The 20,439-nt window shown below is 40.5% G+C and overlaps 2 protein-coding genes across 2 annotated transcripts in view; one reads left to right on the plus strand and one right to left on the minus strand.

The window, feature by feature from the left end:
- The window catches only part of wdr83os (WD repeat domain 83 opposite strand), a 30,844-nt gene extending 12,593 nt beyond the window's left edge, over positions 1-18,251 (minus strand). The window contains exons 1-3 of the mRNA XM_084318105.1: positions 18,110-18,251; positions 17,429-17,534; positions 13,635-13,732 (exon numbers count right to left, since the gene is read on the minus strand). Coding sequence (XP_084174231.1) covers positions 13,635-13,732; positions 17,429-17,534; positions 18,110-18,159 — 254 coding nt within the window. The 5' untranslated portion in view covers positions 18,160-18,251. The remainder of the gene's footprint in view (positions 1-13,634; positions 13,733-17,428; positions 17,535-18,109) is intronic.
- Positions 18,252-18,431: 180 nt separating this feature from the next.
- Positions 18,432-20,439, plus strand: part of wdr83 (WD repeat domain containing 83) — a 50,331-nt gene continuing 48,323 nt past the window's right edge. The window contains exons 1-2 of the mRNA XM_084318083.1: positions 18,432-18,563; positions 18,902-19,021. Coding sequence (XP_084174209.1) covers positions 18,919-19,021 — 103 coding nt within the window. The 5' untranslated portion in view covers positions 18,432-18,563; positions 18,902-18,918. The remainder of the gene's footprint in view (positions 18,564-18,901; positions 19,022-20,439) is intronic.

Raw genomic sequence — 20,439 nt, forward strand, 5'->3', positions numbered from 1 at the left:
GGAAACAGCACGGCACAGGACAAGAAGGCCCTACAGAGAGTGGTGCGCTCAGCCGAGCGTACCACGGGTATTGCACTAGCCCCCCTGCAGGTTCTATACAACAAGAGGTGCAAATCCAGAGCCTGCAGGATAATGAAAGACCCTCACCACCCCAATAACAGCCTGTTTCAGCTGCTGAGGTCAGGCAGACGCCTGCGAACCCCAGCTACTAGGACAGAGCGGCTTAGGCTCAGCTTCTTCCCCCAGGCCATCAGAGCCATGAACAATGAACATTGAGTGCTCAGAACATTGAACTGTCCACACACAAGCACACATGAACACACACACGACACGCACACTGTGCACGCTCACACACGAGCAGCCACTTAACACTTTAACATGAGCGGGCACACACTCATGTCGCACACACGCACACTTATGGCCAAAGGAAAGGACACTTTAAATTAGAATAACAGGAACAGTGTATTGCACTACCAAAGCTAACTAGCATGTCCCATATGCTCTGTAAATAACTATGTACAGATACCGAGATGTCACTCCATGTTACCTGTTACCTGTCACTGCACAATGTTGTTTTCTTCTTTTGATTCTATTATATGTACCACTGTATTGCACATCGTTGCGGGCAAGACCACCCGCATTTCATTGTATACCTGTATGCCGTGACAATTAAAACTCTTGACTTGACTTGTGGGGCAAGGACTGAGAATAGGCGTGTAGGTGGTGTATATGTGTTTGAGGATGATATCCTTCAAACAGGCAATAGTGATGATATAATTTGGGCAGTGCTGAGCTGGGTTACTTTCCTCCAGTGTATTTGTCCCGCGGCCCCACCCAATGGCCCTATGCACAGTTGCACACACACACCGAAGTAAAAATAAAATTTTGATTTTTTTTTTTTTAACTTCGATTTTCTTTTTTAATGTTCGAAGCTTGTGCCATCGAACGAAGCTTCGAAGCTTCGAAGTATTTAAGACAGCCCTAATTCCATGACAATGTACTAAATATGACCCTAAAATACTCCGTTCCGCCCCAATACATTGCAACGACGTCCATCGTATACCCCACACTACTCTAACCGTTACCCTCAGAATTCACGCCACACACCCACTCGGCACGTAAATTATAAAATAGCGCCGTGCAAGCTAATTATCCTAGCCAGCCTGTTGTTTCCAAGTGGTGTATTCCATGACAATGTACTAAATATGACCCTAAAATACCCCGTTCCGCCCCAATACATTGCAACGACGTCCACTGTATACCCCACACTACTATAAACGTGGCATCAGAATTCACGCCACACACCCACTCGGCACGTAAATTATAAAATAGCGCCGTGCAAGCTAATTATCCTAGCCAGCCTTGTTGACTACTGGAGTCCTACCGCCGGGTCTCCTTCCGGGTCTCCTTCCGCTGTCGGCCATCTCCTTCACTGATTGGTTGTTAGTGCGTGTGCTCATATCCAAGCTTGGAAAATCGATATATCGAAACTTTGCGACTACGTTTCGTGTTTATTTCGAGGAAATAATTTATCGCGATAGTTATCGTTATCGTTTTATCGCCCAGCCCCAAGTCAAACCATCAGCTGATCACCGGCACAGGTACTCATCCATGTTGGGAGCACTGCATGATGAATTTTCAAGGCGTTTAAGATTTCAAAAAGGTTGAGGATGAAATGCAGCTGGTTTCCTCTCCCTTTACCTGCAGTGTTGATAGTTGTTCAGCTTGAACTCATTGACCTGCAGTCTGATTCACTACTGAAAGAGCACTTTAGTCAGCATCACTGCTAGAGTTCTACTCTGCTCTCAAGGAGGAGAACTTTCCAAACATGAGGAGACATGCTCAGAAGATGTTGGTTCTCTTTGGATCCACCTACATATGTGAACAGACACTCAGTCATGACGTTTACCAAATCCAGGTACAGATCCTCTCTCACTGATGAACATCTGTCAGCTGTGCTTCGCATCTCCACCTCAGACATTCAACCTGACTTTGATGGACTTGTTAAAGCTCAAAAGAGACTGGATTTCTCACACTGAATGAAAAAAAAAGAACTGAAGAACACTAAAATGTGGAAATATAACAAGTGAAATGGGACACATGATATATATATATTTTTTGCACAGTTCTGAAAACATTAAATGTTTAATATAGGCATGTAAAGTCAAAAAGGCTACAAAACTGGGAGACTTTTCTTTACACAGTTCAGTCACATGTCTTGTTTATTTTGGCTACAAAGATGTGATGTCTTTAGAAAGTTAAGAAAATCCTTGTTTCAATAGTATATTAAACTCAAAATGCCCTTCGTTATTAATGTGACTGAAAATTAGTTAAATGTTTCACATTTTGTTTATCATTTTGGAAATTCTATTTGAATAAATGATATTTTTCAAAGCTAACCTCACCTTTTAATTGCCAAATAATAAACATACTGTACACTCTTACCAGCGGTCAAAACAATGCCATTTACTGCTTTTTATATAGAAATAAAATGTATATTATGCATAATTGAGTTCGGAATTTTGGCCCGGCCCTCCAAAATATTTTCAGTTGCTCATTTGGCCCCCTGGGAAAAATAATTGCCCACCCCTGCTCTAGAGGAGCGCCGGCACCACCAGCAGGACTGTCTTTCAGAGGCTGTAGTGTAGTGGGCTCAGTTTTGATGATGTTAGTCCCCATAATAGCCAATGAGCCTAACTGTATTCATGTGTGATGTTAGTCCCCATAGTAGCCAACAGTGTTTTGTCAGCAATTTTTTATTTTAGTTTTAGTCTTAGTCATGTGTCAAATGCTCTTTTTAGTTTATCATATTTAGTCACCTTTATCTATTTTTCATTTAGTCAAGTTTTAGTCAACTACAGGTCTGAGCATTTTAGTCTTAGTCTTTTTTGTTTAGTCTCGCCACTCAGTTACAGCCTCATAAGTTGGCGTGAGATTTTTCTAAACAAAAACAAGCTAAGGTTAGTGCTAGCTGGTTAGATAAGTCTTATGCAAGCTATTTAATGTGTTCTATGTTATTATTGATGCTGACGTTATTAGGTGGAGTTGCGCGCCCTCTTGGGGTTTTGACAGGTCCATTGTTGTGGAGTGGAAAGAGCCCAGCGCTTCACATTTGCTTTCAGTTTAGCTGGTCGTCCGTACTAATACACATTGGCCGTATTAGGGGGTGGGAAACTGATGGGTGGGGATCGGGCGTTGTGGACAGCGACTCCTACACGTCGGTTGGTGCGCCTGCGCAGTAGAATCAGGAAGTGTCGGGGGCAGCGTGAGCCTCCCACGCGTTACTCCTCGCCACTGAGAGATCGAGCTGCGCAGGTGAAAAGATGCGACTGCTGTTACCTCAAGTACCGGAGGGGACTTGTGCTATGTATGACTTAGTCCACATTGCAGCCGGCTTGTGGGAGGCAAGAAACAGCGTCCGTGACAGGGGAGGGTTGAATTGGATGATACGAAATTGGGATGGGAGAAAATATAGAAAATGGGAGAAAAAGTGGATAAAAAAAAAATAACAAATGGTATGGGACACGTCTACGCACGTGTGATAAATCCCGATGTTTCTGTACGTACAATAATTTTTTTTTTTCAATAAAGTTTCATAAAAATCTTGGTCAAACCTTTAGTATTATGGATATTAAACATGGTGGCAGAGTACATGCACCCATGTTACTGTGAACATTTTAATTAAATAAAGAAATTCCCTATCCATAGTCGCCATTAGAGTTGTTCCGATACCGATACCAGTATCGGAAATGCCGCCGATACTGCCTAAAATGCTGGTATCGGTATCGGCGAGTACGCCGAAAGGCTAGCCTCTGATACCATATGACGTCATTTATCAACAACACTGCGGTCTGCTGAGTGAGCATTATAAAACAAACGTGTTTTTAATCGACCGGGAATTAAAGTGTCAATGCTGTTTGTCATTTTAACAGCAGATACTTTCTTAAGTGCTATCGTCCCGAGAGAGGGGTGTTGACGGGGCGCTCTGATGGGTTCGCTTGCTGGTGTTATTTAGCATTAGCTGAAGCGCTAACCGAAAGCTAGTTTTAGCTTTAACGTTACCTTGGCTAAAGTTGGGGCTATTCATAATCCAGCAATAATGGCTGCAGACCTGCAAGCAAAGTACAGCAAGTTGGCACAGGAGTATTCCAAGGTAAATCACTTTTTCATCAGTAACGTTACATTGTTTGCTAACGCTAACCTAGCTCACGCTAATGTGGCTAACTGATCGACCTCTCGCACACAATTAATGACATGTTGCGGACAGCCATATCGGTGACAATGTTTAGCTTTTAGTGCCAAATGATAAGAGTCTGAGGCGGAGTCTCAAAAGAGAATGTTGAATATTTATTGTGCATTAAAAATCACAACAGATCCTCTGCTAGGAGCTAACTGGAAGTGCGCAACGACGTATAACGTCCGTGCGGAATCAATGTCCCAACAACCATTCCGTGGGTGAACTCATTGAGATAGTTGTCAATTAATGATACTAATACTAATCTATACAATCACCGGTTGTTGAATAAATACCATTACTTTATAGTTATTACTAAAAAACAGTATATATAAAACAGTAGCTGTATAAATTTTTTTTTTAAGGTTTTATAATTTTATATAATATATTTTTAATTTTTTTATTTTTGTATGTATGCACTGGTATCGGATCAGTAATCGGTATATACCCAAAGCTTAGGTATCGGAATCGGATCGGGAAGGGAAAAAAATGGTATCGGAACATCTCTAGTCGCCATGGGAAAGGATAAAATAAAAAATTTATTTTAATAAATTCCCTACCTACCCATGGCCTTAACTGACAACCAACAGGAAACAAACAATATATTTTTGTATGCCCTAGGCTGGATGACTCATGCGTTTGCATGAAAAGTCAAGACGTGAGATGGAATCAGAAATAATAATCAATGTCATCAGGTATAAAGTGCTGCAACGTTGACAATGAATCAAGAGACAGACCGGCAACATCACCTCCTGGTTTGGGAATAGCACTGCACAAGACCGAAGCAGACTACAAAGAGTGACACGTTCAGCCGAACGCACAATTGGAGGGGGGCTCCCCACCCTCCAGAACATTTACAACAAGCGTTGCAAGGGCAAGGCTAAGAGAATCATTAAAGACTCCAGTCACCCGAACAACTGCCTCTTTGAACTGCTGCGGTCAGGCAAGCGATACCGGAGTCTCAAGGCGAGCACAGAAAGACTCAGAAGAAGCTTCTATCCCCAGGCCATCAGGCTGCTAAACGAACAATGAACACTACACAACAACAACCACCAAACGCACATAGCACACACATCCACACGCACACACTCACTTTAAACAAACACACTGTAGCACCCACTCCACACACTTTATAGCACACACCCACTTTAAACAAACACACTGTAGCACCCACTCCCCACACTTTATATTTATTGATGAAGGATTGCACTACAACTCGTACACCTTACTGTAAATTGTACCTAAATTGTACCTCATCCCATTTCTGCTTTGCACTATATAGTACTGTACATTAGTACACTGCATAGTATTGTATATTATATGGTAACTCAGAACATTGTACATATGTCTATACCGAACACTGTGACCTCATTTTCTTCTTCTAAATTACATGCTATACTATGTTATTTGATACTATCTTGTCTAGCACAGTCTCTGGAGCGTAACAGTAAGAAGCATTTTGTATGAAAGTATTCTGTACTTCTGTATGACAACTATTAAAGAAATTTGAAACTTGAAACTTGGTAGTTAGCTAGGACACCAGGGAAGAGAGACCCCCCACGATGTGACATCTTTGGGGACATGTGGAAAGGTGGAGAAGGGGGGTAGGAAGGGATGGGGGAGGGATGGGGGTAGGAAGGAAAGATGGGTAGAGGGAGATCATCAAAGGGAGGGGGGAAGGGGCAGGGGGTCTTATCTCCCACACTAGACTGTCACACATAGTTTGAAGACATTTCAACATCTCCGGGGAGATGACAGTGGCTAGGAGCATCAGATGACCTAGAGTCTCCTGAATAAAATAGAGCGTGATTGCTTGACAATTCCTTCCACGTAACTTACACTTACAACATTTGGACGAAGAAAAAAATTATTAAAAAAAATAGTAGGATCAGAGGGAGATGAATGATTGCTAAGCTATGTTCAGTTTATGCCAATTGATAATGTTGTTTCATTCACGAATTAAAACATTTGAAATGGTTTCACATCATACCATTAGTGTCGCAGGCCTATTGGACATTATCTCCACATGCAGGTTTACGCAGGAAACCATCTTCTGTTGAGATGCCCCAACAGCAACATCACCTACTACGTCCATCACCGTGATGGGAGTCTCCTCCCCCCCCCCCCCCCCCCTGGTCGGATTGCTGTGGCAAGACGTTTTTTCACATGGAAGCATTTATTCTTTATTTCAGTGACAGGACGACCCTCGGGTGACACAGTATTAACAGTGCTCCATTCCTCGGCTTAAAGCAGGTCCCTTAATTCCACTGCTGACGCCGTTAGAAATTATATGCTTTCCTTTTGATCCTCCGAAAGCCGGACTTCAAGCTCTTTTTATGCCATTTTCGTGAATGAGCACTTCTTAACATAGGGGGGCAGGACGCGTAGCCTTATATGGTATTATTGGGGCGTTAATTATAAGGATGGGCATTATATTAGTGGTCGATATTGGCTATTTGGCTTGTAAGCGAGTCGGTCAACAAGCATACAAAAAATATGCTTTGGGACAGTTTTGGGAAAGTGGTGAAACAAATAGTTTGGAGCCCCCAGCCCTGTACTTCTCTCATGCACCCTGCTATAGAACATTTGTCTAAAGTTGCTACTCACCTTTAGTCTTTTCTAAATGTTGACACGTTACTCCCATTCTAAATGACAGCAGATCTAATCAAATAGTTACTGGTTAGCGTTAAATATATATTGTGTTATAATGCAGTTGAATGAGTCTCTGTCATACTGTACCCTGCTCTCCCTTAAAATACTAGTCACGTTCTGAAATCTACCTCGTGACCCAATGTATTTTTCCATTTCATTAGAATTCATTCAAATTCATATAAAAATATCTGCATTATATATCGGCCATTGGGCCCTGCTCTCCAAGTATTGGCATCAGTCCATATCGGTCTACCACTAAGAAATAATGCCACTCAGTGCTGTGCTAACTCACTCTGGATAGATATTTGTCCAACAGAATAGTTTTACATTCATAAATTAAATCACAGCCGTAAAGGCTCAGCTGCCGGGTGACGTGGTGGATACGGAGTATACATGTTTGATAAATAAAAACACAGGCAGGTGCAGATAACGCTCTGTGCGTTTGCATGAAAAGTCAAGACGTGAGATGGAATCAGAAATAATAATCAATGTCATCAGGTATAAAGTGCTGCAACGTTGACAATGAATCAAGAGACAGATTTAGCAGACATGCAGAATATTAAGAGTTTTTATATTCAAATAAGCGTTACTCTACACACTGTTCTTAGTTCTGAAACAGAAAATGTACCTCAGAATATTCATCTGCTCTCTGTCATCCACCCAACCTCTTCCCAATTCACTGTCTATGAAGCAGCTTCAGTACTTTTTACTTAACTGAAATCATTCCTCATTGACAGTAATCAGTCATTGACACTAACGGTTGGGAGAGAGAGTGCATCAGGGGTTGACACCAAGGTTTCAAAAGCCCTTGCCCATCGGGTTCTGTACAGGTCATGTTCTACTTGCACAAAGGTCCTGTTCACTTGCCTGAAAAATGTCATTGTCCCAAAATTGTCTGTTATAAACAATAACGTGTACAATTTGAATGACCTTTCATTTTAACATTACTTGATGTATGTTGCATCCCTCTGCCTCAAGAGGTCTCTCTCTCTCCCTCTCGGCGAGATACACCCAGGCTAGGGCTGGGCGATATGGCCGAAAAATAAAATCTCAGATTTTTCTTTTTATCAGATTTACGATTTTAATCAATTTTTTTATCAAACCAAGATGAATTACCCTATTGGGATTGAAGTGCAAACCTAACTTTCACCAATCTTCACTTAAATTTCTTTTATATATATATATATATATATAAAAGGTTACTCTTGATCAAACAAAGATGAATGTCCCTATTGGGATTAATAGTGCAATAACTAGCTTTTTCACCAAACTTCACTTAAAACAAATAAAGGTCATCAAACAGGAATGAATTTCCCTATTGGGATTAATAAAGTGCAAATCTAACTTTCACCAAACATCACCTTTTGTAAAATAAAAGGTGACTTAAAAAAAGAAATCTTAATTTTTTATTTTTTTTATCTATTTTATTTTTTCAAAATCGTCCTAAATCATTCATTCGAATTAATCGATAAAATCGATTAATCGCCCAGCCCTAACCCAGGCCATATGATGGAGGTTGGTAGAGCCTGGACGTGCTCATAAGATATATCACTAACTAGCTTATGCTAGCTAGCAGATCTTGGGTGATCAACAAATTATGTTTTTTTTTGTTTTTTTCTCTCCTCTTTTTCCATTTTTTTTCTCCCATCCCACGTTAGTCATTATGCCAATTCCCAACTCCCTTCCTGGTTGTTGCGCACCCCCCCTACTGTTGGTCCGAGAGGCCGGAGACTATCACATGCTATCCTCCGACACATGCGCAGCCAGCCGGCAGCCAGCCTGGCAGCTCAGATTCTCACTGGGAGAGTGTAACGTGTGGAAGGTCACACTACCTCCCTCCAGATCCTTCCTTCGCTGAGCAGGCGCCCCGACCGAACTGTAGGAGTATTTTTCTGTTTACAACGCCCAGGACCCACCCATCAGCTTTCCCACCCTCTAATACTGCCAATTGTATTAGTATGGTCGACCAGCCAAACTGAAAACAATGTGGAGAGCTGGATTCGAACACGCGAACCCAGCGTCTCCAGCATTGGTGGTGAGTGCCTTGCCCACTGCACCACCTAGCCGCCCAACAAATTATTATCATTTGGTCTACGATCAACCACAGCAATTGCCAAACAATATTAATGTTAAACGATACAAATGATCAGAATTGTGACAGGTGGCCATCAGTTAGGGCTGGACGGTATGGTCTAAAATTTATATCACGGTATAATTTGAAGCGTAGACGGTAACGGTATATATCACGGTATATTCATTTATCTTAAAATATCTATATAAATGCGTCTGAAGGGGTAAAACACTGGTATGGCAGCTATTACTAGGGATGCCCCGATCGGTATCGGCCGATATTCAGTATAAATATGAGATCTGTGAATTCCGATAATGCTTTATTTTCGCCGATCGATGACACGCGCGAAAAACATGATCAAATTATCAGCAGAGTTCTAGCTTGCTGTCTTCTCTGAGGCACACACAGCTGCTGCTGCACGCCTTGCCCCTCCCTCTCCCCCTCACAGACCCATGTCAACAAATGCTCCGGCAAGAGTCGAGTCGAGTGCAGCTCCTCTTTCAACATAACAAGCATTAAACAAAATGGCCCAGTCGACTATTCACTTTAGTTTAATGCATGAGGCGTTGTCCAATGTTATCCAGCTACTGATAGCTCCTGATATCAATGTTTGATATCATCAGTTTGGCATTAGTGTTCGCAGTTGTTGGCTATCGTTGGCTAACTAGCTATCGTTGTTCCGTGAGCTAATACGTTACTGTTTAAAATAACCCAGTCAACTATTCACTTTAGTTTAATACATGAGACATTGTCTAACGTTATCTAGCTGGCTAGCTACTGATAGTTAGCAAGTGGAGAAAAACTTGCTACTGCTGTGACTAGCTGCTCTAGTCTACCGGTCACAAGGTATAGTGAAAAACCATACCGTACAGGGCTGTACACTGCGACGAGATTATCGCAAATTGCCCCTTAATTTGGCCCGTGCGAGTGGTAAATAATATTTGGGGGCAACCTTGCAAGTAGTGATTTCAACCCTTCATTCGCATTTCACTCCTAAATTAATCCATACAAATTGGATAATTTTTTTTTAAACATTAGCCTACAACCAGGGCTGTACAGTGCGACATAATAATAATAATAATAATAATAATAATAATAACTTTATTTGTATAGCACTTTTCATACAGAGGTTGCAGTTCAAAGTGCTTCACAACAGTAAAAAATACAGGCATAAGCGAGCATAAAAAGATAGACAGGTAGAATCACAGTGTTTCACATTAGGATCTAGCATCCCAATAGGCTCTCCGCTTACAGTTTTCAGTAACACAAATAGTAAAAATTGTTTAAAATGATTCAGTTTAAAAATAGTCAAAAAATTATAAAATAGAACGGACATAAAAAATACAGGCATGAGCGAGCATAGCAAGATATGGCAAATCACAGTGTTTCACATTAGGATCTAGCATCCTAATGTTGCGGTGCTATGAAAAAATCTGTCGGCAATGAATGAATTTACTGTGATAACCTGTGTGGAAAAAAAGATTTGCGTGTTAAGTGAATCTGGGCCACGCTATATACTTGGTAGTTGTAGTCTATTGTGCGATTAAATACCATGTCCCGTCTGGTAGAGTCCATACATCCAACACCAAATCCCATAATTCCTAGCGAACCATCTAATGGAAACTGAATGTTGCATCGCCAAAGAAGAACTTCCTTTCAATACGTTTAAGCCGCTAATTTTGCTCTGCAAGAAGAACGGAGCGGATATCAGTCCATCTTATGACAACCACGTCCGATGTGGAGAGATGATAGAGACCATAGCCGATTAAATTAAGTCGGATCTGGCAGTGATGATTGACGGGGACACACTTCTAACGTTGAGCCATGCATTAGGCGAGTAGCCCACTATTAGGACGTTTTTCAATACTTAAATAATGTCTACTTAAATTTCCCTCCAGGGATCAATAAAGTATCAACCTATCTATCTATCTATCTATCTATCTATCTAATAATGAGACAATATGCAAATAAGATAATACTAATAATTGTCACGGTTCCCCGTATGAAAGTGGCTTGCAACTTACAGATGCAGCGCTCAAAAATCAAACCAATTCTGCTGCTTGTCTGCTGCTTGTCTGCTGCTTGTTGCTGCTTGTGTGCCACTTAAGTCTAGCACTCAGGTGCAGCGTTTCCGTTAGCCGGTAATTACCGGTATTTGACCGGCAAAATCTGTTGAAGTCCGACATATTTCATCTCTCCGGTCTTAATGTCCGGTGAAAATAATTCCCTGAGTCTAAGCACAATTTGATTATTTGAATTGTATTAAAATAGGCTAAAATTAAATAGCCTATGCGATGAACGAAACGATCATTACATTTGTTTCCTCGTTGCTTCTAATAATGACAACGACGTTGTCAGCGAGAGCTTAGTGCTGGGTGTGCGAACTTTTGTGAAGCTGCAGAGCCAGAGCAACAGCGGCACAATGCAGTATTCCAGCAGTACTCCAATTCAGCCATTTTCAGCCAATGTTGGGTGGGGGGCGCTGCTGTGCGGTTCCCAGAAAAGAGCCAATGACAGCTAAATCAGCGCCATACTCTTTGCAAATAAGTCGTTGCGAGGTGGAGAGAGTCGTCACGCAAACCACAATAATGTTGCCGTCTCTCTGCTTTCTCAGTTCTTCGCTTGATATAATTAATACAAATGTCCAATATAACGGAATTCGTTAGCTCATAAAAATGTGATTATAACAGACTGCTGTTTAGTGTCGGACCGACTGCCCACATACGCGGTCTATTTTATTTCAAGTCAGCAGCAGCACGGAGTATCGAGGGACTTATTTTATTTGGAATATATTAATGACTGTATACGCAAAAGTAGCCTAGTTTTAAGTAATAATATTATAAATCTACATGCCTTGAGGATGACATTCTTTATATAGCCTGCCTATCAATTGTTTTAAAGCTCAATAAACTATGACCGGAATTAATCTCATTTGTCCGGTAGATTGAAATCTTGCAGGTCACGGAGACCGGCAACAATTTTTTCTAACGGAAACCCTGCTCAGGTGTTCATTTTCGGGGGGCTGGTGGCTGGGCCAAAACTGTGAACAAAGGGGGGGTACTTAACTTAAGTGCTTCCCCAGGGAAGGGGTCGGGGGCTACTGCCCTCAGACCACCAAGATTATTTTTATATGGGCAGTCTGACTTGGGGTACTGACCATATATTAGTGTTGCAATGCATGGTAAGTAAACAGTAAAAAAAGCTAAGAAATCTGATGGAGCTGGGACATTTGGGACAAATAAAAATGTAAGATGAAAATCTCCCCAGCCTGTGGGGAGGCAGTGGAGGTGTGAAATCTGGCCCGGTCTAGAACAATAGGAGTCACAAAATCAGTTTGGAGTGGAGTGGTGGAGGAGTGGTAGAGGCGCAGTAGAGGTTTGATTTCTCAGCGCTGTATCTGTACTGCTGGTAAAATCACTGTTTATTTCTCGTTTTGCATAGTATTATATTCCTCTTCTATAAACAATCAAAGTCCTACCGTAAGAGCCTCATACGGGTCAATTAAACCTTTTTGATTAGAGTCTTTCCTTCGAGCTAAGTTGAACTGAACATTTCACTGTCAAAAGCGCAAACTTAAAGGTTGCGTCGCAACACGGTTTTCAAAATAAAGGTCACATATACATATACCGTAGTAGGCCTCTACATTTTTATAAAAAATCCCGGATATACATAAACATTAATTGGCATAGATCTCTATAAACAGCCCAACACATTGATCACTTTAGGCACACACTGAAACCAGTAACATCACAAATATGAAGCAGGTAATTACCCATAAAAATAATAAACCTTTCATGGGGTTATTTACAATAATAATCATTCATTTTATTTATAAAGCACTTTTCATTGTGAAACAAAGGTATGCAGAGTTTCTTGTCCTCCTGATGCAATGGTGTGTGTGTGTTGTGATGATCTCATTCAAGGAGCACTACAAGCGCGCACACACACAGTTTGTTATTTTTGTTCTATTAGTGATTTACACACTTTCTCAGTTGGTTCATTATAAAAGATACAAACCTGAAAACAAACGCACTTAAATGTTAAATAAAAGGACCACAGTAATGAGGCACATCTTTTTTTACACTATAATGGTAAAATGGTTATTAAAAGATTTGACCCTAAAAAATATTCTGTGGCCCTAAATTTCTCATTTAGGGGCAACTGTGCCCCTAGTGAAAAAGCTTAGCGTACAGCCCTGCAGCCTCCCAGGAATTACCCTAGACCGCTCTAAAACCATACTTATATTCACCACGGTATAAAATGGGAACGTATGGATGGAAAAATTATCTCTTTTTTGCATCTTGACCGGAGAAACTCAGTGTCAAATGACCATAGTATTGGATCCATAGCTATAATATAGAATATAGTTATAGCTCTACAAACAAGGTGAAGGACTCCATTAGTTTAATGCTGGCACTGAATAGATGGGCCCCAGAAACAACGTGGCAGCCAATATGTTAAGTTAAAACTACTCTAGGTGAAAGTGAAAACTAAAAATAGCTGCTGTCCGCACAGACGTGTTCCGTTTATAATGTCGGTTATGGGCTCTGACCTGCAAAAATTTACTAAATTAGTTGTATTTCTATAGAAAGAAAAAACATACACCGATGTACTTGGCGGATGAACAGAAATGAACAGACACCAACACACGTGCACAAAAGAAGCTATGAAACTCACATGAAGCTGCTCATCATCTGTTTGGTGTCCTCAGAGCTTCGGGAGTTGGCGAAGCTGATGAAGGAACAGTAGACTGCAATCCACGCGCACCACTTCAACTGGAAGAAGACGAAAGGATCATGGTCACTGGTGAACTCTGGGCAATGTTAGGAGAAGGTAATGATACGCTTCAATATAAAACTAAATACTCTGTATGATAGCATGTAGAATAATGCTGTATATACCGTATACATATATTTTAGGGGTGTAACGGTACACAGAAGCCACGGTTCGGTACGTACCTCGTTTTGGGGTCACGGTTCTGTACGATTTCGGTACACAGGAAAACAATATTTATGATTATTATATATTTATAATAATTATTATAATTATTATTATATATAATTATTTTGTATTAAGTTATACTTAGTTCCACCTAGGCTTGCTGCGGTAGTCAGTCAGTGATAACGGTGTCATTCTGTGTTCAGGAATCCACTTGAGTAAATTAATTGCCTACTGCCCCCACCGTTGTATAGTTTCACTTTCACTTCTAGAGTAGATTTTACTTCACGTGACACAGAGAAAGACTAGAGAAGAGATGCCATGTTACACAACAATGAGGATTTATCAATTTTGGATTTAAACACCGTAGCATCAGCAACAGTATGTTTGCGTGTTTTTTTTTCTCGGATCAGCTGGAAAGTAGCGTGGAAGAAAGTTGGTGTGTATGTGCATGTGTGCGTGTGTGTCTTAGTTTCCATTGGTTAACATTATTAGGCGAACAAGACGTAGAGCAGTGGTATTATGTAGAGCAGTAGTATGGTGTAGAGCAGTGGTACTATGTAGAGCAGTAGTATTATATAGAGCAGTGTTATTATGTAGAGCAGTGGTATTATGTAGAACAGTGGTATTATGTAGAGCAGTAGTATTATATAGAGCAGTGGTATTATGTAGAACAGTGGTATTGTGTAGAGCGGTGGTATTATATAGAGCAGTGGTATTATGTAGAACAGTGGTATTGTGTAGAACAGTGGTATTATGTAGAGCAGTAGTAGTATATAGAGCAGTAGTATTTAGAACAGTGGTATTATGTAGACCAGTGGTATTATGTAGAGCAGTAGTATTGTGTAGAACAGTGGTATTATGTAGAGCAGTAGTATTATATAGAGCAGTGGTATTATGTAAAACAGTGGTATTATGTAAAACAGTGGTATTATGTAAAACAGTGGTATTATATAGAGCAGTGGTATTATGTAGAGCAGTGGTATTATATAGAGCAGTGGTATTATGTATAACAGTGGTATTATGTAGAACAGTGGTATTATGTAGAGCAGTCGTATTGTGTAGAACAGTGGTATTATGTAGACTGAGCAGTGGTATTATGTAGAACAGTGGTATTATGTATATGTAGAGCAGTGGTATTATGTAGAGCAGTAGTATTGTGTAGAGCAGTGGTATTATATAGAGCAGTGGTATTGTGTGTAGAGCAGTGGTATTATGTAGAGCAGTGGTATTGTGTAGAGCGGTGGTATTGTGCAGAACAGTGGGGTGGATTTTCTTTATATTGTCTCCTTCCAACGTACCTGCACCAGAGTTTCCCTGTTATTAACACTTTGAGTGCCAGCGACGATATTACTCGTTAGTTCTTGCCGACCGTTGAGTGCCAGCGACGAGATATCTCGAATTTTTTTTCTTAGAGATTTGAATTCATATCTCATCAATCTAGTGTCAGTCACGTTAGTGCTGCAAACTCTCTCTGAGCTCCATTGGGAAAATACCGCCCCCTATCGTCTCTCCCTGTGGTACTGCACCCCTTTGGAATGGATTGAATGAAACACATGGGGGGGGGGGGGGGAATCCTGCTTCCTCATTTTACTTCTCGGGCAAGTGGCCCGAGAGGATCGGATTCATTGCCAAGCCCCAAAACAGCGTGGAATACATATTCAGTACCCAGCGTTGGATCAATAAACTATCAATAAAATATTTGGAATGGCGATCAGGAATTGGAATAATCTTTTTGGAGAACATCTGATCTGAGGTAAGGAATCTATTTTACCAGTCTTAGGATAATCAGAGCTTTTTTCACAGAGATATCAACGTGTGCCCTATGTGTCTGCGTGTGTGTGCTGATCAGGAAATGAGAGAATCGATTTTTCAGCTCGCTTCTATAGCGTGCATAAGTACACATATACTATCGATAATCTAGCCTTTATTTGAAAACTATTCATAAATAGGCCGAAAAATGTCAACGTTTTTTGTGTATTCCAGAATATTCGAGTAAAGGGCGATTATCACAGAATCTTTATATTTTCCTGAAACTTAAAAAAAGAGCGTTTTTCAAAATGGTATAAAACGGAAATGAACCGATTAAAAAACAATCCGTTTCGACAATGTTGACTTCAAACAAGTCATTGATAAGCGACGGCCAGATTAGACACAGCCATAATTTAAGATGTAGTTTATGGGTTCACAAATATGAGAGCGCTATCATTGAAGTGGGTGGTGGCACTCAAGGGGGTAAATAGGAAAACACGGCTGGCACTCAACCTGTTAAAGACAAATTAATTAATTTACAATAGCCTACATTTGAAACCTACTACAAGAAGACTTTTCTGCAAAATATATCATTGTCAAATTGGTTGCGTTACCATGGTATCACAGACCTTTTCCGAAACAATTGGTAGCCTAAATCTCATGATAAACCTTCTGGGCTTTTCTGCCTCTTCCTGCTGTATATCTTTTGTACTTTACAGTTGTCGTTATTGTGTTGTTGTTGTTCTTTATCTCGTTTTTATACTGTGAGAAAAAATGTACTAAACTAAAATAAGACCACATCCTAATGGAACTATCCTAAAAGGAACTATTCTATAAATCTCTTCTCCAAACCATCCTATCCTTCAGCCTTATACTCGCTAGACATCTTCAAAAGACAGCTTAAAACCTATCTCTTTGCTCAGGCATTTCAATGAAACAACAGGGATATCCTGACACAAATTGTACTTACCTGCACTTTTTTTTTTTTTTTTTTTAACAACATACATAGACAACATTCATAGACAATACACAGTACATAAATTAAAACAAATAGACAAAAAATGAGTAAAGAAAAAGTGTGACATGGGTCCTTCGGTCCATTTGTATGTTAAATACCCTGTTGTATGTCCGTTCTATTTTATAATTTTTAGACTATTTTTAAACAGTGAAACACTGTGATTTACCATACCTTGCTACCCGTCTTTTTTATGCTCGCTTATGCCTGTATTTTTTACTGTTGTGAAGCACTTTGAACTACAACCTCTGTATGAAAAGTGCTATACAAATAAAGTTATTATTATTATTATTATTATTATTATTATTATTATTATTATTATTATTATTATTATTATTATTATTATTATACAGTATGTGTGATTGGAAACATGACCAGACCAGACAGGAACGAGCAATGAGACAGAGTCAGGTCATAGGCATAGACCAGTCACCAGATCACAGTGGGGAAGCTCTATACCAAACTCATGGGTAACAAGGTTGCACAAATCTTTGGTGACTCGAGACATCCACTGCATGGTCAGCTGAGGAGGCCACTAGAACCTTTCCCTTCGATGTTTCTGTGTACTAAACGCTCAAAGGCCACAGCTGCTTTTAAGTTTAGCTTCTAAAAAAAAGGGAGTTTACCTTTAATCTTCCTAATGGCGAAGGTGGACTGGGTTCACTGCCCTTTGGAGTGGCAACCATAGACCTATACAAGACCGGTGGCAACACACACACACACACAATGGAGGAGGGGGGAGAGAGATTGGGGGGGAGAGGGTCACCTTGAGCATCAGGCCACACATGCTGAAGATCATCCCAAGCAGGTTCATATAGTCAGGCGTGGGGTCTTCCAGAGTGGGGTTGCTCTCTGTGCTGGGAGCCTTGTACCTACATGACATGTATGAAAGGTGCTTTATAAATACTTACTTACTTACTTACTTACAATGACACACCAAGTATATAGAGTAGTTAATAACACGTTCAATTGTAGTACGTCGGCCACGCGATTCACATTCCTGATGAATTGAAAATGGGGGACCCTGATGTAAACAAGACGAAAGTCTTTCTCTGGTCTGCATCCCCTTAACAATTGTGTGTATTGAGCTGTACTGTATTGTACCCATTCTGCAATCTGTTAATAAAGTTTTCAATCAATCAATCAAACATAGCAGAAAACATTCATGTTAAAATGTACTGTAGCAAAGCAGCCAGTCATTCAGACAGGATGGCTACAATACTTATGGGAAAGAGGCAACGGCGTCGGGTTGGATGTCTTCTGACTGAATCAGTATAAATTAGCTAGGCTATCTGTCAATATGCTATTGACTAGTATTGGCTTTTCTGTAGCAAAGTTAACGTTAGCTAGCTCGGTAATCCCATTAACGTTACACCACACGTTAGCGCTAGTTGTGTCGCTAGTAAAAATCGACCAACAAAAGACATTTTCGCTATAACATACTCACCGCAAAATCTTATTTTGTCTTTTTGGGTCCATCATACTGTTAGACGACATATTAAATCGCAATGTCCTATTGGAATACTCGTTTTAAAAGATAAATCCAGTGACAGTCAAATAGCTGACAGGAGTTAACGCATTGAATGGACGGGACGGGACTGGGTGGCGTCACTTCCGTTTGGGACGATCTGCATTTCAAAATAAAAGCGAAAGGGCCGTTTTGCGTTTGCAACGTGAATAGTAAGAAATTATTCAACTTTTATTTTGAAATTAATATTTGACCCCAGTATGCATCGCGTAATAACGGAAGTGCATCAAACAAAACACGCCGGAGTAGAAGCAATAGAAGTTATTATGAATGAAACTGGTGGAACTGGATAGCTAGCTTGATCAAAACACAAACACGACTGAAAATGATCATGACGACAGACCATTGAAACAAAATTAGCTAAACGTTTCAGGTAACGTTAACGTTCGCAACTACGAGTTAGGAAAGTACTAACGTTAGTATTACTCACATCACATGTGTTAGCTAGCTAACGTTAGCGAGTTGCCAGTTAAACTGAATATCTGAACTGTTAGGAGGAGGTGGGATCGAAATCGAATCCCACCATAACCTTCTTTCTCGTGTCTCCCCTACTATACTCCCATTCTCAGTCTATACTGCCCTATCAGCCCTAATATAATCAAATCTTAACGTCTGAAGCAAAAACACTTAAATAAGTGGACTGCCAAGTGCCATGCACTTTAAAACAAATCATACTCTGACGTGCTGCGACTGTCCTGCATCTATCTACAGGTCGAAGGACTGTTGCAATGTCGTTTCCCCAGCCCAAACCCCAGGTTCCCCAGCTGCCACAGTACCTGCTCAGAACCATAGACTGTCAGCAGGGGGCTGTCAGAGCTGTACGTTTCAATGGTAAGAGCCACAACACTACACTCGTCACGTGCATTGCAACTAATCAAATTGATTGATTGAAAATTGTATTAACAGATTGCAGAATGGGTACATTATGGGGTTGGGGTAGAACACATAGTAGCTTACTACAAAAACCTAGGGGTCCGCAAAGACGACTTCAAACTGGAAATGGTAACAACAGATGAGATACTCAAAAAACTGAGCGCCCTCCAACCTAACAAGGCCACTGGCCATGACAACATCCCCTCCAAATTCCTCAGAGACTCAGCAGCCGCCATCACCCCAGTCATCACACACATAATAAACCTCTCCATAAAACAGGAACACGTCCCCAAGGACTTCAAAATTGCGAGAGTGACCCCTCTGCACAAAAAGGGCAGTAAATTAGACCTAGGCAACTACCGCCCTGTTTCTATCCTTACCTCCATCTCGAAAGTCACGGAAAAAAATAGTATACGAACAGGTCGAAAAGTACCTTGCGGAAAAAAATCCACCTCCAATGTACAGCCCCCCACCCACCCAACCCCACCCCACCTACCCAACCTCCTCCAATGTACAGTTTCTACGTCAAATGTATATACTCTCTTTTCTGGACTCTTTTTGTATCACAAACAGTACTGTATTTGCAAATCTGGTATGTCATAAATGTATAGATGTAGCAGTACTGTCTATCTGTATGTCGTGTGTGTCATATATGTTATGATGAATTGAAAATGGGGGACCCTGATGTAAACAAGACGAAAGTCTTTCTCTGGTCTGCATCCCCTTAACAATTGTATGTATTGAGCTGTACTGTACCCATTCTGCAATATGTTAATAAAGTTTTCAATCAATCAATCACTAGACAATCAAGATGTATCCATCAGTGGACCAATTGCATGCTTTTGCAGAGGACAAGAAGCCTTCAGTCGACTCCTTCAGACATTAAGCACCCCCACAGCCCAAATGGAATGATACTAAAAATAAAAATAATAATATTATATATATATATTTTTTTTTTAGTCGACTAATAGTCGACTAACGGTACATTTTGGCCAATCATAGTCGACTATCCAAATCCTTACTCGGGGACAGCCCTAGTTAACAGTCAACACTAATTGCATATGAACTTGTTTATCTTTAACTTTAGACAATTTAACAACTTGATCAGAACAATGGTCTAAAGAATGGGCCTGTCAGCTTGGTTGATACGAGCATAATCTCTTATTTATATGACACATGGGCAGTCTCAAAGCGCTGGTGCCTTTATTTGATACAACAAGTATAGTTTGCAGTTTAAGTAGTTAACTACACATCAAAGTAGAAGGAACGTAAGTAATTAAGTTAGCAAATTTGAAATTAGTTGAACCACCAGCAACCTACTGCTAAATGTACTGAAGCTACTCCCCAACACTGTTTATTAATACTATGTACATTAT

The sequence above is a fragment of the Notolepis coatsorum genome (genome assembly GCF_963971535.1).
Source record: "Notolepis coatsorum genome assembly, chromosome: 7".
NCBI lineage: Eukaryota > Metazoa > Chordata > Actinopteri > Aulopiformes > Paralepididae > Notolepis > Notolepis coatsorum.